We start from the raw sequence: 18,034 nt of genomic DNA, 5'->3' as shown, positions 1-18,034 counted from the left end.
TATTGCAGTTAAATGCCAGTCTAAGTCCCTCTGTGAGATGGACCAACATAGTGTTGTACATAGGCCTGTTAAATTGTAAAAGCATTGTCGCTACAGTTCGTTCTGTCTGTACTACACCTGAAACTTTGCAGCATGAACTAAAAGGTTGCTTATGAGCGACGGCAGTGACAGTGAGATACTTAGACTGGAAGTGTACAGGAATCCCCCAACTTGACACTTCCTGGGGGTGCCCAAAATATTAACACCAGCCTTGCCCTTATGTTGAATGGTGGTGTTTAATGCCTTAGAAGGATCAGGATAAGCAACATGCATAGTCTGTCTTTTAAGCTCTTCTGTTACCTTTTCAGAGATTACCTCAAATTTATGAAGGCTTGATCTCCCATTAACCATGCCATACCTAACAGAAGCAAGCCCTCTGTGTTATTTTGCAAGTCCTAATACAGCTTTCATCACAATTTTGCATAGAACACACTATCCATAGAACCTTATTGTGCCCTCAACCTGACTGTATAACTCTCCCAACCACCACAGTATATCATTATTCATGGGGAGGGTTACACAGTGTGGTACTGAAGACTCTCCCAACCCACCACAGTTCATTGTTGGTCATGGGGAGGGTCGCATAATGTGGTACTGCAGTGTGCCCTCAGCATCACTGTATAATTCCACCACCAGCACCTTTTTAATCATTGGGGGAATTGCATGACGCTGTGCTGCTCTGCTCCCCAGCAACACTGTAAAAACCCTCCCCACAGTTATTTATGAGGAGAGAGTCACATAGTGTTGTGCTGTACTGTTGTGTACGTACATTATCATTGTTTACCCCCCCCCCCCACAGAACCTGGTTATTTATGAGGAGAGGGGCACACCGTGCCGTACTGTACTGTTGTGTACCTACATTATCATTGTTTACCCCCCCACAGCACCTTGTTATTTATGAGGAGGGGGCACACAGTGCTGTCCTGTACTGTACTGTACTGTTGTGTACCTACATTATCATTGTTTACCCCCCATAGCACCTTATTATTTATGAGGAGGGGGCACACAGTACTGTACTGTACTGTTGTGTACCTACATTATCATTGTTTACCCCCCATAGCACCTTATTATTTATGAGGAGAGGGGCACACAGTGCTGTGCTGTACTGTACTGTTGTGTACCTACATTATCATTGTTTACCCCCACAGCACCATGTTATTTATGAGGAGGGGCACAATAGTACTGTACTGTTGTGTACCTACATTATCATTGTTTACCCCCCCACAGCACCTTGTTCTTTATGAGGAGGGGCACAATAGTACTGTAATGTTGTGTACCTACATTATCATTGTTTAGCCCCACCACAGCACCTTGTTACTTATGAGGAGAGGGACACACAGTGCTGTGCTGTACTGTTGTGTTACCTACATTACCATCGTTTACCCCTCACTACCGCACCTTGTTATTTATGAGAACAATGGCACACAGCGCTGTGCTCTACTGTTGTGTCCCTACATTATCATTGTTTACCCCACCTCAGCACCTTGTTATTTCTGAGGGGAGGGGGCGCACACTGTGCTGTACTGTTGTGTATTTACATTGTCATTGTTTACCCCACCTCAGCACCTTGTTATTTATGAGGAGAGGGGCACACAGTGCTGTGCTGGTATGTATCTTTAGCATTATTGCCCAATCCTTCTCAGCAACTTATTATTCACGAGGGATGCATACATGTGCTGTCCTGCTGTCTACCTCAGCATCACTGTATAGCTCCCCTACATCACTTCTTTAGTCATGAGGAGGGGATCACAAAGTGCTGCCCTGCTGTGTACCACAGCATCCAAAGGAAGTCATTATTCATAAGTAGTGCCAGTCAGTGGTATACTGCTCCATCCCATCATCATCGCTGCATAATCCCCACCAGCACCATATTTTATGTGAGGAGGTGTCACATGATGCTGTGTTGCTGTTTACCCAGCTGTCACTGTACAATCCACATCTCTTATAGCATCTTGTTCCTCATAAGGGAGTCAGACAGTAGTGTGCTGTATACCCTTAGCACCATTATATAACCCCAAACCCAGTACTACGTTATTGATTTAGACAGAGTCCAAAGAGCTGTGCCATATAACCTTAGCATGGCTGTGTAGTGGGGGGTTCTCCTAGCAGTTCAGCGTATATATATGCCAAAATCTGTGCTTGCCATTTCTCAGAATATTCCCTTTTCTTCAAGGTATGGTAATCTTGGAGATGGAATATATAAGTTTGATGGGTGTGGAGGGCTTGCCCCCTACAAAACACAATATTCAGCCTTCTTCTCCTTTATTTTTGATCTTTTTTCAGTATTATGGCACTCTGCACACATTACTAGATTTAGCAATGATGGCACTGCTTTGGAATGGGAACACTAAACTAGTTTGGAAGTTAACAGATTCAGAAAATCCTGAGTTCATGAAACCAGGGATCTTGAGTGTCTTGGAGCAGTTACTCAGGCCAGCATTCAGTGGGTGTAAAGCAATAAAACGTATCCCATACAGAGCAACAGCCTAATGTGGGGCACATGCTCTGTCTCTCACAGACACACACGCACACGCACACATACATAAACTTATAAGTGCACACCCACCGCCATGACGTACAGACCTGTGGGCAATTTGGAAGAATGTCACTTTACCTACAAAATGTCTTTTGAATGCGAGAGAGAAAACCAAAGCACCCAAAAAACCCTACATGGACTACAGGAAGGAAGTGCAACTCCACAAAGAGGGCACCCAGCTGAGAACCAAAGTGAAAATCCAAGCTCTGTGCGGCAGCATTCCTAAGTCCTGTGTTACCGTACTGTCGCAGGAAATGTGGACCTCAGGGAGGAAGTGTAGATTCCACACAGGAAGTATCCCATCAGTGAACCAAAGTAAAAACCCAGCCTCTGTGAGGCAGCATTCCTAACTACCGTGTTACTGTTTGCCCCAGGAAACATGGGCCACAGGAAGGAAGTACAGACCCCCATAAAAAATGCCTCATTGCTATCCCTGGAAAAAGTATGTATCCGTATTTAGACAACTCCTTAAGAAAAAAAAAATCATCTCAATTCACAAGACTTTAAGTATCTGTTTTAAACTTTTGTACATCTTTTCTCTTCTCTACTTTTCAATCTCTTCTTGCTCGGTTTTCCTTGCCTCCCTCTTTATGTTGTCAGTCACTTGTCTAACAACATAATCTGAAGAGACACCTAAAATGTACTTTTGCTTGAAAAAAGTCCCCACCCCTCACCATTAGTGCATTTTTTGACAGTGTCCACAAATCTTGTTTGGGCTAAGAGCTCGTTGGCCATATGTCCTATTTAATGCTTGTGATCTTTATTCATGAAAACTTGGAATTGTTTATGTTCTTATGGACCTTTATTTTCTTTTATCATTTTCATTTTTCCTGTCTGAAGTTATTGTATTCCGTAATTTTATTATCTTCCTGTTTACATTCATCATTGCTTTGCCCCTTCGTTCACCCTCTTTAATTGCTCCAGAGTCACAGTTTTGGTTTGCCTTACCTCCGCCATTTTCTTCAGTTTTGCCAACCCTGTTTATTCATGCACTTTTCTCTTATATGCCACCTTTATTATATTAACAGCTCTCTGCACAAGTTGCATTACTACACTTCATACCTCCCAAGTGTACCTCATTACGAGAAACGTACCTCATTTGGGGTCTTAAAAAGTTCATGTACCTCAAAGCTCCATATTGAAAGGGTCTGTCACACATTCAGTGTTAGGAATTTTTTAACTGATGGTAATTCTAACTGAATCATATTAATTCATTAACAGACCTTTTTTTATAAGTAAATCCAGCATATTTTAGCAATCCTATGACCTTCCTAGTTGAAGTTGTTAGTAAGCCATTTTTGTGTGTTCCACATTTTGCCAGTTTGTTCCACATTCTGAAGGTTAGTGTTCCTCATTTTGGAAATGTAAGGTTGAGAGCTATGCTACACTTTAATCATTTGTTTATTTTGCACAAATGGGTAGACTTTTATCACAGGGATCCTTTTTCATCCACGGTCTAATTGCAATCAGGCCAGTATGAAATGGCATAAAATATGGAAAAAATGTAGCAGGCTTTACAAATTAAGCATTGCTGGCTAAATATTTTTTAAAACAAAAGTAAGTTAAAACATGAAACAAATTAACAGCGCAAGTATAGGTAAGAGCTGGAGGCTAGAAAGAAAGTCTGGGATGAAATACCCTCATTCAGAAGGATTCGGTTATATGCTATATCCAGTTTATTTTGTCATAATCACATTTATTTTCAGATTTCCTGATATACCCTAATTTATAACAATTCAGCTGTTATTCCCTTTTATGTAATGTGCACAAATGCTCTAACTTGCCATAGTGAAAGCTTGAGCTAACATCATGCAGAGCCATAACTAGGGAGGCGTGAAGGAGCATCTGGCCCTACCTCAAGCTGTCAGGGGGCATAATAGGTGGGTCCTGGTGATGGGGAAGAGCAGTAATGCTAATGTTTCTATGACACCATGGGGAATTCACAGCCTCATAAATGAATTACAATACCGAAGTGCTTATTGTGTGGACATTTAACTGTAGCATGCAGCTTGTTAGAATAGTAATAAGTTGTTACAGATTTAGAGCAAGTGTGCTTTTTTTCGTCTTCAACAAGTTTTTTTTGGGGGACCTCCAGTTTGAGAATCTGCACAGGCTGCCTGCAGACATAGCTATGGCTCTATATCAGGGGAACCCCCTTTTTGAGGTTCTAATTACATTCTTCCTCTCTGCCATTCCATTTTAGCCTAGCTCAGGTGCTCATGTAACAAACACTGGAATAAGTTATGATACAGTATGTTCCCCAAAAGAGATAACACTTGCCCTGTGACCCTCCAAGTTCTTTTCTACCATTTGTATAATCAGATCTTAATCCAATCTTTTTCCATAGATGTCCCAGAATTTAAAGTATAATCCACAAAAACACTTGAAGTGTTTATGTGGCCTTAAATCATTTGCCAAGACTTTCATCAGCTATTAGTGTTTTGCCTGTGAGGAGCACTGTGTGTAGTGCTGCCTGTGAGGGGGACACAATTTATAGCGCTGCCTGTGAGAGGGGCACAGTGTGTAATGCTGCCTCTAAAAGGGGCACAATGTGTAGTGCTGCCTGTGAGAGGGGCACAATATGTAGTGCTGCCTCTGAAGAGCACTGTGTGTAGTGCTGCCTGTGAGAGGGGCACAATTTGTAGCTCTGCCTCTGAGAGGGACACAATGTGTAATGCTGCCTCTAAGAGGGGCACAATGTGTAATGCTGCCTCTGAGAGGGGCACAATGTGTAGTGCTGCCTCTGAGAGGGGCACAATGTGTAGTGCTGCCTCTGAGAGGGGCACAATGTGTAGTGCTGCCTCTGAGAGGGGCACAATGTGTAGTGCTGCCTCTGAGAGGGGCACAATGTGTAGTGCTGCCTCTGAGAGGGGCACAATGTGTAGTGCTGCCTCTGAGAGGGGCACAATGTGTAGTGCTGCCTGTGAGAGGGGCACAGTGGGTTTTACAGATGCATCAAGGAGAAGCATTTTGTCTTTCTTTGTACCCAGGAAGTGACAGAAGTTGAAAATGTTTAACTCATGATTCATGGTAGGATTCTTTGTAGACTGTCTGCTGGAGGACCTTTTAAAGTTTAGAGATCAGAAGGTGAGACAGAGGTCACATTCTCCTGAATGCAAGTTCAGCAGTGAGGTGAAATCCTGATCCCTGTTTGTCACGTCTCCACTGTTGGATAGAGAAGAATCAGCCTCATACATGTTGTCCCCTTCAGGAGAAAGTAAGTGACCTGGAGGATATGCACCCATAACAGCTGACATGGGGAGTGTGAACCACGCAGGGTGTGTGACCACGGAGTGTAGGAACTGCAACCCCCTGTTTGATCACTAAGCACATGCTTGCAATCTGCCTAATCTCACAGGGCAGAGCAGACCCTCAGTGCATCTGTCTGGAGCTCTGTGATAGCACTCAAGACAAAGGGATCTTCATCCTAGGTCTCTTGTCAAAGCTAGTGTGGTTGAATGACCACTTACAAAACTTCCTTGGAAAACCCACATGAACATTGGAGGACATGCAGAATCTGTACACAAGGCACCCCAGTCAAGAACTGAACAGGAGAACCTTTTCATGTGAGACCATGATACTTCCCATAGGGCATTACTAGCGAAGTGCTTTGCAGGCCCCAAGATTCCAACAGATTTTAAGATTTTATAGGCAACACTTAGTTGGTGTAGGAACTTAAAAGCTCACACAGAAATATCAGCTTGAAACGTTAATTATACCAAAGGTCAGAATGGCTGATTTTTGAGTGTTGGTCATCAGCCTGTTTGAAGAGCACCACTTCCAAATCGATTATATTTCCATTGGAAAACAAGAACTAAGGCCAATAGTTGTGCTATGCATTTTTGTTAAGACCAATGTTATCACTATGTAGTCTGATAGTTAATTTTGTACCTGGAGCTTCTTGAATTACTAATATAAAGTGAAAACGGTATCTGCCCTAAAGTGGTAGGTTGTACTCTACTATAGCAAATGTTCTGTTTTCAAGATAGATTTTTATCCAGGAAACTACAACTGTAGAGAAGCCCTACTTCACAATTTTAATAAAATAAAAAGAGATAAAAGTTGCATTCAGTACTCCTCTGATTCTCTTAATTAGAAATGCATTCCTTACACAAGCAGACACTGACTAGTGGGGCCTTCCACTGTTGGTCTAACCAAGGTCATGCCTCAGCTACTGTGGTTTGTCCCTGCTTCTCTTCCTGTCAAACACTGATCTCTGTACTGGAGCTGAGCACACTTTGTCATGTGAAGCAAAGGACTTTATTCTCCTAGAAACATTACAAATGCATTCTTTATCCTATGCTGGGAAGACCGTATTCTTAAAATGCAATACCTGGGCTATGTAGCAGATGTGGTTTGGCACAGGGACTGACTATTCTGCCTCCTCAGCTTCCATATTTTCTTCATCCTGTCCTAGCTTTACATACTTGAATATGCAATGATCGCATGTAGTACTCAAGCTGTAGGATAGGGTGCCCCTTAACACTGGACATTTCTTTTCAATCCCTCACTAAGGGTAAATTTTTAGTGGAAATCCCTCTGACTCCATCTGTCTTACTAGTGGCTCAGCCTTTGTACTAGGTCACCAGCGCTGATGGCATGTATCATGCATTTGTGTTTGCAGACCGCCTTCATTCTGTTATACCAGAAAAATGCAGGGATACAAGTGATATTGCAGTTTATAACCATGCTAATAAATACACCAAAAACTAAGTATATGAGATTTGGGAGACATAAATTGAAACGTGAATATTTAATATAGAACACAATGATTGAAACTGTAGACTCATTTAATGACCAGGGTATATGGGTAGATTCAGCTATGAGTTTTTCTAATCTGTATCAGCCAATTGGTTAATGATCATTGTAGAACTATAGGTTGTATAGAAAGATTTATAAAGTCTAGGAAATCAAACATAATGAAGTCATTGTTTGTTAGTTAAATTAGACCCAAACTTGAGTATGAAATAACAATATGGAAACCTATAGGAAGGAGTATAGCAGAAATATACCAAGGGCATCCATAGATGTGAACACTTAAATTATTATGAAAGACACTGTACAAGTTCAGATATTTTAGTCTCTTACAGATATCTAAGAGGATATCTTATTCAAGTATAGGATCATAGGAAGTTACTAGGCTATTGGCCCTGAGGCCCTTATAAGCCTAGCGAAGAATTTAGCCCATGTTCCAATAAGTCAGCACCCTGTGCCACTGTCCAGCAGGGACACAGGTGGAATCCCGGGGTGTATTTTCTGTTCCTCATCCAGTTATCTAGGTTACGCTTAAAAAGAGTTAATGAGGTACTCTGCTTGACGTGGAGAGGGAGTATATTCCACAAAAGGTGGAGTCTCTGGGACACAAATCTGTCCCGCCAACAAGTCATATTGATGTCACAGACCAGGTTGAGGTTGTGCGTGCGGGTTACTTGAGTGGAGCTTGACTTGCGGATATGCAGTAGTTCCATGGGGGGGTCTGAGATTGCTTTGTATGCCAGACAGAGGTGACCTCGGAGGAGTCTGTAGGAGACTGAGTAGAGGGACAGGGCCTTTAGCCTGTCTGTGTAGGGTAGATGTTTGAGGCCCTGGATTCTCCTGGTGAGGAACTTCTGTGGGCTCTCCAGTTGCTGCTTGTGCTTTATGAGGTTTAGCCAAAAGGGGCATCATACTCAATAATGGGTCTTATAAGGGAAGAATACAGGGATGTTATGACCACCTTGTCCCTGGATAGGATACACTTACTAATGAGGTGGGCCATGTAGAAAGATTTCTGTACAATGGAGGCGACGTGGTGGTCAAAAGTCAGTTTGCCATCAACCTGGGTGCCCAAGTCCCTCACAACTGATTGCGTGGCTGGGACCTTATTATCAATGTGATCATTTCTGGGGACATCACTCTCCCCAAAGGAGATGATGATGCATTTTTTGGCATTCAGTTTGAGGCCATGTTTGCTACCCATCTGATAACATATGGATTGATGCCTAATTGATAGAGTTTATCTATTATACCTGAGTGGGGAATAGTATCGAAGGCTTTGGCCAGGTCAAGGTAGGCGGTGTGCACCATCTTCCCCCTCGTCCATGGCCTTGGTGACTGTCTCAAAGAAGTCAACCAAATTTAATAGCCATGACCTCCCCTTGACGAAACTAAATGTGTAGGATTGAGTGTCTGGAGGTTGCCAATGTCCTTGTTGATGAGGTCCATGATAATCTGCTCCATGGCCTTGCAGATCAGGCTAGTTAGGCTGGATCTATAATTTCCACGATCAGTGGACAACTCCGCCTTTGTGCAAAGGGAGACAGTGGCTATCCTCCTCTTAGCTAGGATGAAGCTAGTACTCAGGCTTTGGTTGAATAAGGTGCCTAATGGTGCTGAAAGCTTCTGCCTGAGTTCATGTAGGATGCAGCCTGGGATGTTATTGGATCCCATGGAGGCTGTATTTTTTGTCTTTGAGAGGGCAGTGATGACTTGCCCCTAGAGATAAGGGGGGGGTAGGTACTGGGTATGTCCTGTTTTCCTGATGAAGGGACAGAGGGGTAAAGTTTTCACTGAACATGTCTGGTAGCAGGTTGGCTATATCTACAGCATTTTTATATGTGGTGCCCTTGACCAGCAGTCCTGAGCAGATCTGGGTGTTTCCCTTGAGGTTGCAGATATAAGTTAAGAAGGCCAGTTTGGAATCAAAGTTTGCTTTAGAGGATTTCACTAGTGCTCTTATTTGCTTGTTCAGGCTAAGGAGAGATTGCTTCCAATTAGGCAGCTGCCACTTCTTGGTCCTGGACAGCAATTATTTACTTTTATTATAGAGTTTATTGCAGATGTCCACCAGACAGGTTTACTCTTCCTTGAGGAGGAAGATTTCATCCTGTTGGGTATTCCTGATTCCATGCATCTATGTAAATACTCATATGATACTTTGCTGTAGGTTTGGACATATGTGCCAGTTCCTATGAAGAGCAGGAGGCTGTGAAGCTGTTTATATCTTCCCTCAGGAGGTTGTAATCAGTTTTGGCAAAGTTTTTTTGCTCGACTCTAGCTGGGGGGGTGGGGGGGTTGGGGGGTTGGGAGAGATTGTGACTTCGAAATGATCACTTTGTGGTCAGCTGTTACTAGGGATGATGACACTGTAGGGATGCTGCAGTGGTTACTTATGCTGGTTAATACCAAGTCCAAGATATTTTCACCTCTTGCGAGGGTGTCAACCAACTGGTCCAAGGCATTTGCATTGATGAAATCAACGAATCTCTGGGCATTTGTGTTTTGGCATGAGTATTTCTTCCAGTCTATGGTTGGATAGTTTTAAGTTGCCTAGATCAGGGTAAAGGGTTGAATTTTGATAGATTCAAAGAGGTCCAGATAGGTGGAGTGGGCATCTTGAGTCAAAGTTGGAGGCCTGTAGTTAGCTATGATTTGAAAAGGGGTCCTGTCAATGGTAACTGCACCTGGAGTGTTCCTGTGTGTCATACTGTTTGACCAGCCTGGAGGTGTGTATGTCTTTTACATATATTGCAACTCCACCTCCTTTTGTTTTGCTGCCCACTGTTTGGGCTCTGAATGAATGATAGAATGAGTAACCTGGTATGGCTGAGTTGCTCTCCGCAGCTTTGAACCAGGTTTCTTTGACTGCACAAATGTCAGCATCTTCCAGGGTTAAGAAGGCTTCCAATGAGTGCAGTTTCATGTTTAGACTCCTAGCGTTTAGCAGCATGAATTTTAATTTATGTGTTGATGAAATTTACATGTTGGTAGTTTTAACCATAGAGCATTTAAAGGATTTAGAGACAGCTACCTCTGGAAATGTTTGGGGTTATCAAAAAGTACTAGAAAATTGTCAGATAACCTATGTAGAAGATTCTGTAGGAATGAGAAGTGTACTAATTGTTTCTCTGACAGAGTAGCTGATGCATGGAACAGACTACCAAATTACATTAAAGCAAGTACTAGTTTAGATATTTTAAGAACAGCCTGGACACTTATTATGGAAAGAAGTGTTTTGGAATACTGACAAGCTAGAAGGGCATTAATGCCCATGCTTGAACTAGGTGTATGTATGTATGTATTCCACTTGGCTGTATCCGTTTTTCTTGTTTTTCAGGAACATGCTTGTAGTTTGGAACAGTATATTATAGTCCAGTTTTCAAAACTGCATCAGTTTCTCCATGACAAAGAACAACAACTCATTCGTCAGCTTAAGAATGAAGAGGCAAAAATTCTGAAGGACATGAAAGAAAATCTTAAATACATTAAAAGTAATGCTACAGAAACCCGTTTTGTAGTCTCTGATACCATCTTGCAGCTTATGAAGGAAGAAGCAGAGACTCTAAAAGAGACAGAAGAAAATTCTGAAGACAGTAACAGTTATACTGTGGCAACTCGGGAACCAATCTCTGATGATAAACTGAAGCTCAGAAAAGAGCGGGAAACCAATGACTTTCTAACAGTAAGTGTTTTTACTTCTGCATGACTGTGTTTGAAGTAAATATTGGGACTACAGTTGGCATGAAACAGAAATGGTATCATATGTTAATCAGCTGTCTAAATCATGTATAGTAATATTCATCATTTCAAATTAATTTTTATGCTGTGTTTAAAACATTTCTTGTATCAATGAATCTGCCTCTGTTTTATGCACATCAATACTAGCACATAAATGAAAGTAGTACATTAGCACAGTTATGCACACAATTTTTTTTTTTGTTGCAGAAGTATGTATTTTTGAGGTTTTACTACATAATGTTGAACATTAGATAATACACACCTCAGTCAAATTCAAATCAAAACTGTAATATGACATGCTACACCCGAAACATTCCCATTTCAAAATATATAAGATTATTGCCAGCAAGACGGTAAAGTTCTGCAAGCTTTGTTCATGGGACAGTGATTCCTGCATTACTCGTACGTTAATAAAACGTCTCTGAGATTTTAGTTCATTATGGTAAGTCATATTTATTTATATGTCAGTGGCTCAACAGGTAGCACATCAGCCTCTGGTGCTGAAAGATCAGAAATCTGCGGGTTCTATTCCCACTCCAAGTGACCGCATTCATCTTCCATTATTGACACTGCAGAACAGTTTTAAGGGGTGCTGCACTCCTGTGTGTGCAGTCCTTCAAACAGGTTAGTGGTAACTTACATGGTTGCAGAAGATCCTACAGCACTTATCAAAAAAGTAGGAGGTCTTTACAGACCAGTTTACAAATTTATGTATATTTACATTTCTCAGAAAAGAACAAACACAAAAAAAATAAGCCGTCATATACCTTATTAGCAAATAAAAAAAATACTTTTTTTGCACACTTCAACCAAATCATAAAAATTTGACTCCAACTCTTTTTATTGCATAACCACAATCTATTTTTTCTTAGAATATCTGACAAAATCCACTTCTTATTAAATAGAATCTCAGTTGTTCTTGCAATGCAAATGATCCATAATATATATATAACATATTTCTATCTACCTTATTCACACATTCCCCATTTTTTTTCTTTTTAAAACACACACAATCATATTCATATTCACATCATTACGTTTAGTTATATCTTTCAAAACATTTTCTTTACATATTGCACACCACAACTACATTCCTCTTTCACAGTTTGATAAAGTATGTTCAGCTGTTTCAGCCTCTCCAAAAAAAGTGCATAACCTTGCTTGTGTGCTTTATGCAGAACACTACTACCTTTCCAGGTTAATTTATTTATTAATAATCTCAATAAGACATCTTGACATATTGTTATTATACTCTTACATCATAGCCTTCTCCTCTTAATCTGTGTCCCAAAACCCTCCCAAGGGTTAACATAATAACATTTCCAAATGTTTCCATACCATTCCCTTCTATGTACGTTTCCCAGATAGTATCTTATTTCTTCATTTGTTATCATATTTTGTCTCCCTCTTTTTGTTTCTTCACCATTTCCCAATATTGTCAATGTTTTATATTAAAACTCTATGCAATTATCCCCTTTCATCTTTTCTAGTTTTCAAAATCCAATACAAATCCAATACAAATGCACTTAATCTGCATACACAAGAGGTACATCAACAGTAGACCACCCACCTCTTCTGTTAGCTCTAATACCCCTCTTTTATCCGGGTTTAATCTTGTTTCCCAAATGATACAGAAAACTTTCTGTACAATTTTCTTTTCCTTGTCAATCTGAATCTTATACACATTGGCCAGAAAACCCAGTTTTCCCATTGTGACTGAATTAGAAAAGATGCACTTTTTACCAAAAGGTGACATAAATGAGTGCCATAATACAGTTATTTCTTTCATGTAATCAATCTGTTCTTTCTACTGCCTTAACACTACCCCCCAAATTTTATAATAGTATTGCGTCCTGTTTAGAAAAAGAAACTCATTTGATCTTCATCGTACCCCCAAACATTTGATTTTTTGTTTATTTAATTCTAAGCCTACTTTCCATAATAAAATATTCAGAATAAAACTTCTTTTATCCATAATCTATTTTTGGTCATCGTATTGATGGTGCCTGTCCCTGTACCTTGTATATTTCTTCTGGAATTCTATACTGTATTTCACTTGCTACAGCATTCATGACCCAAATAATATAATGCTCATAGGACATGCTTCCTTATTCCCTAATCTACTTATATATAGTTACTTAACCACCCATTTACTAAAATCCTTACCTTATTGTTTCCACATGCAGATTTAAATAATCCCAGAATGTTAATTCTACATTGCTTTAATAGGTAAATATTCATGCTCCACTTTTATTTGCATTCCATGCCATCATTTTTACTTTTTCATTTCTATATTTATATCATCCACTATTTCCCTTGCTAGTACCAAATGATCAATAAGTTTCTTATCCTTTATGTAATACATTCTTAATGTGATTATTTTTAGTATACCTTTTCAAATCTTGGCTATATATCTTCATAAAAATGTTGTAATCTACATTGATCAGTGTAATGAGTCTCCCATGTTTAATCTCTCTCGCTCGTAATCTCCTGTTTCTAAACACATTTTATTACCCTTCATATATTTTTCCTCTGACAAGAAAATATTTAATTAGTCATTTAAATAATAATATAAAACTTCCTTTGCCATGTATTTAGCCATTACTATCCATGCCTGACACCGAGTTTATATTTACCTTTTTTAGGTTTACTGTCTAACTAGTCCAAAGTTCCGTTCTCTCTAAACATTCTAAGATTTTCTTCAGAACAATATTTAATATCCCACTTTATTTTTCCTGGCCTTCTCATTTGCCAAATACAAGCTTCATATACCTATCCATACTTTCCATTCTTTCATTTTGCATATTTTTAACATTTGATTCTATATTCCATCTATCTTATTAGACTAACCTTATCTTTTGCAGTTTTTCCAAAATGTTGAGATACTTCTTTTCTTTTTCATTGTAAAATATTTTTGATTAAATTACATGTTTTTAAATTTCAGGGCGGCCGCAGTGGTGCAGCTGTTAGCATTGCCGCCTCACATGAAGAGGTTCTCTGGTTCGATCCTCTGCTGGGGTGCCTTCTGTGCGGAGTATGCATGTCTTCCCTGTGGTCGCATGCGTTTCCTCCCACATCCCAAAGACATGTGTAGGTGGATTGGACACACTAAATTGGCCCTAGGTGTGAGTGCGTGTGTGTGCCTCCTGTGAAATGTTGGGCGTTGGGCTGGCAACTCGACACCGTAAAAACAACACTGCCAATCATGAGCGGACTGTGGTGATCCACTGTGGCAACCCCTAACCGGGAAAAGCCGAAAGAAGAAGAAGACATGTTTTTAAATTTCTCTGATTGTTCTTATATGTTTCCTGTTCCTTTTCAAAATATATTATTCATTTCTAAACACTAAATCAGTTTTCTGTATAAAATATCATATTCCCTTCCTTTTCTTTTTTTTATCTATAATTACATACTTTATTATATTTATTATTTAGTATACAATCTACCACTCTGTCAAAGAGACATAAAAGTCAATAACAGTCATATGGTCCTTCAACAACTGTTATCTCTCTCCAGAAATTCCCTGTGTTATAACACATTAACTGTGAATCTTTTAATTCCTTTACCTTCTAGAATAATATTTTCATTTTCAAAAATTTCTAAGTATATCATACCTCTCAACCTCTTAGAGTAAGAAATCTGAGCAAAGCCTAAAATAATAGGGAAGCAAAGGCCCCAAAATAGGGACCGATTTTAAATACTACTCTTATAAACTTAAAAAGGTCCTGTGAATAACGAGATTTATGTTAGCATTAATTTTCTGAAGGACACGAAGTCGGGAGCACAAATGTATATTATTATTTAGTGACTTTAGACCTCAGTGATTTGACAGAAAACCACAAATTTCATGAGGAATGGAACAAAAATATGAGGCAAATTCTATGAAATTCTGGGCAGTTGAGACATATGAAGTATTTTGCTACATGATTAGAAAAAAAAAATTACACTGCTTCCCCTACTATGTCTCTCATAATGTCTGATGAAAGTAATAGCCAGTCTCAGTTCTTAATTTATCCCTCCCGCAAGTCCACTGTTTTTTTTCTTCATGATTTTAATTTCCTCATTTAACCACTTCTTTAGCCTTTTAATATATTGTCCTTCTTTCGGCTTTTTCCCGGTTAGGGGTCACCACAGCGGATCACCTGTCCGCTCATGATTGGCAGTGGAGATTTACGGTGTCGAGTTGCCAACCCGGCGCCCAAGCTTCCACAGAAGGCGCACACACACACACCTAGGGCCAATTTAGAGTGTCCAATCCACCTACAGCATGTCTTTGGGATGTGGGAGGAAACTGGAGCACCCGTAGGAAACCCACGCGACCACAGGGAGGACATGCAGACTCCACACAGAATTCACCCCAGCCAAGAATCGAACAGGAGAACCTCTTGCTGTGAGGCAGCAGCGCTAACCGCTGCACCACAGTGGCCATATTGTCCTAATTTCCTTTTGTCAGTCCTCATGTAACATTTAACTCTTCCATTACCACTGTTTTCATGTTTACTGTCACAAATTGTTTTATTTTTTCAAATAGTTGCACCCTCTCATTCATTCTTGTGCGTTTACTCTTATTAATCTAAATACTGCATCATTCCACCTAATACCTAATGTTGTCACATACCTATTCACATTATGCGTATATTTAATATTTTACTTTATCTTTATATAAAGTAGCTACAGCTGATTAACTTCTTGCTTGAGATACCATGTGACCTTAACCCCTCACACATGCACAACCTTTTCATCTCTCTCATGTCTTTGCAGGACATAAATCTTATGTGATAAAAAGCAAATTATGTCTATATCCATCCCAGTCCACCTCACCAATACAGTAATTCTCTAACTACATTAGAGGTACTATTAATATTTAATGAAAGTGCACACAATTATTCAATTTCTTTCTTTTTAACCTTTGGGGAAATAGTGTATAATTTCCTTTTCCTCAAACAGAGAACTTCCCTTACCTTCCTAACTGTCCATATTTGTTCACCTGACACTGATTGTACATTCCTCAATATTTCAGACACATTTTCAGTTTCTCTTTCTATTTCCTGAGCGCCTAGTTATATTGCACTTCACTTCCATTTTCTTGTGAGATTTCTTGATGTGTATGCTCACCACCCCTTCACTATCTGTAACATTTTTTCTTGTACATCTACCTTATTACCTTTCTCATATTCCTTGATATCCTTCCATTTTCTTGACTTGTCATCTTCTTTGCAATCAAACCAAAAATTGCCTTGTTTCTAGCATTTTCTATACCCTTTATTTATTTACGAGTATGGATAAATATTTGTTTAAAATGAACCTACACTAGAGACTTTGTACATGGATGGCCTGGCATTATGTGTACATCTGCACACACGAGGGCTGAAGGCTTTAAAGTGTTGCTTACAAGAATATGGGTTATACTTTGTGGGCTTTTTAAAGTATTATTTACAGGAATCTGGGTTGTACTTTATGGGTTGTTTAAAATATTGTTTACAAGAATATGGTCATATAGTTTTAGAGAGCCATTTAAAGAAAAGCCCCCAATATTAATAATTCTGAAATATCATATCATTTAGAGAAAGCCATTTAAAGAAAAGCCCCCAATATTAATAATTCTGAAGCTGCTGAGAAAAGCTCAAACAAATGAAAATGATAGCATATCAACAATAAAAGTGAATAGAAAGTCGGAGGTAGCTTTTAAGTGAAGCATTTTTGTTAACCAGGGTAGAGGACTGATAAAAAATAATCAACTTCTGTCTTAGCTAGTGGATATACAGACAACTTGAAAGAAAAAAAAAAGAAAAAAAGAAAATCAGTGGAACAGTCGCTCGGCAGTCTCCAAATAGTTGCAATGCACTGAATCGCCAATAATCAACCCAAGCACAGTCGCTCGGCAGTCTCCAAATAGTCGCAGTGCACTGAATCACCAGTAATCAACCCAAGCACAGTCGCTCGGCAGTCTCCAAATAGTCGCAGTGCACTGAATCACCAGTAATCAACCCAAGCACAGTCGCTCGGCAGTCTCCAAATAGTCGCAGTGCACTGAATCACCAGTAATCAACCCAAGCACAGTCGCCCGGCAGTCTCCAAATAGTCCCAATACACTGAATCACTAGTAATCAACCCAAGCACAGTCGCTCAGCAGTCTCCAAATAGTCGCAGTGCACTGAATCACCAGTAATCAACCCAAGCACAGTCGCTCGGCAGTTTCCAAATAGTCCCAATGCACTGAATCACCAGTAATCAACCCAAGCACAGTCGCTTGGCAGTCTCTAAATAGTCGCAGTGCACTGAATCACCAATAATCAACCCAAGCACAGTCGCTCGGCAGTCTCCAAATAGTCGCAGTGCACTGAATCACCAGTAATCAACCCAAGCACAGTCGCTCGGCAGTCTCCCAAATAGTCGCAGTGCACTGAATCACCAGTAATCAACCCAAGCAGGCAAACATAAAACCAAAAGTTTATTGCTTAACAATGTGATAGGTTATTAATTTGGGAAGTTGATTTCCAGAAGTTAGGGTGGAAGTGATTCCCACTGCTTGGGAGCAAGGGTTAAAGGTTGTGGTTAATGTACTTTAGTTTGGTTAAAGTGGTATATAAGAAAGGACCATGAGAAGATTGATTTCATAGATTCTAGGAGTGTGTTTTCAGGGTGAGTTTAGCTGCTAGGGAAAGAAGAATTTTGTCTGCAAGAGTTAATATAGTTGAGAATCCAAGAGGAGGATTGTTCTATTTTTGACGGATAATCATTTGGCTTTTTCAGTGGTTTTGCAGCAGTGATCATGGTTTAGAGAGAGATTTTCATGAATCTACATGTTTTGGTGAAGAGCGTTTGAATACCTCTGATGCTTCATTTTAAGGTTCTGGAGGTGAGAGGTAGGCTGTATCCTCATTGGGCATGTAGGACACCTATACTGATTAATGATCTTGCTGAATATGAAATCAATTGCTGGCCATAGATATAGTCAGTGAT

General features: G+C 39.9%; 1 protein-coding gene across 1 annotated transcript in view; it reads left to right on the top strand.

Annotated features, from left to right (window-relative positions):
- The window catches only part of LOC122814463 (tripartite motif-containing protein 5-like), a 73,131-nt gene that overhangs the window by 23,361 nt on the left and 31,736 nt on the right, over positions 1-18,034 (top strand). The window contains exon 3 of the mRNA XM_044087042.1: positions 10,671-11,015. Coding sequence (XP_043942977.1) covers positions 10,671-11,015 — 345 coding nt within the window. The remainder of the gene's footprint in view (positions 1-10,670; positions 11,016-18,034) is intronic.

Source organism: Protopterus annectens, chromosome 10.part0 (genome assembly GCF_019279795.1).
Source record: "Protopterus annectens isolate FY-2018-M chromosome 10.part0, PAN1.0, whole genome shotgun sequence".
NCBI lineage: Eukaryota > Metazoa > Chordata > Ceratodontiformes > Protopteridae > Protopterus > Protopterus annectens.
The sequence above is the reverse complement of the archived record's forward strand: the minus strand, read 5'-3'. Positions and strand labels throughout refer to the sequence as shown.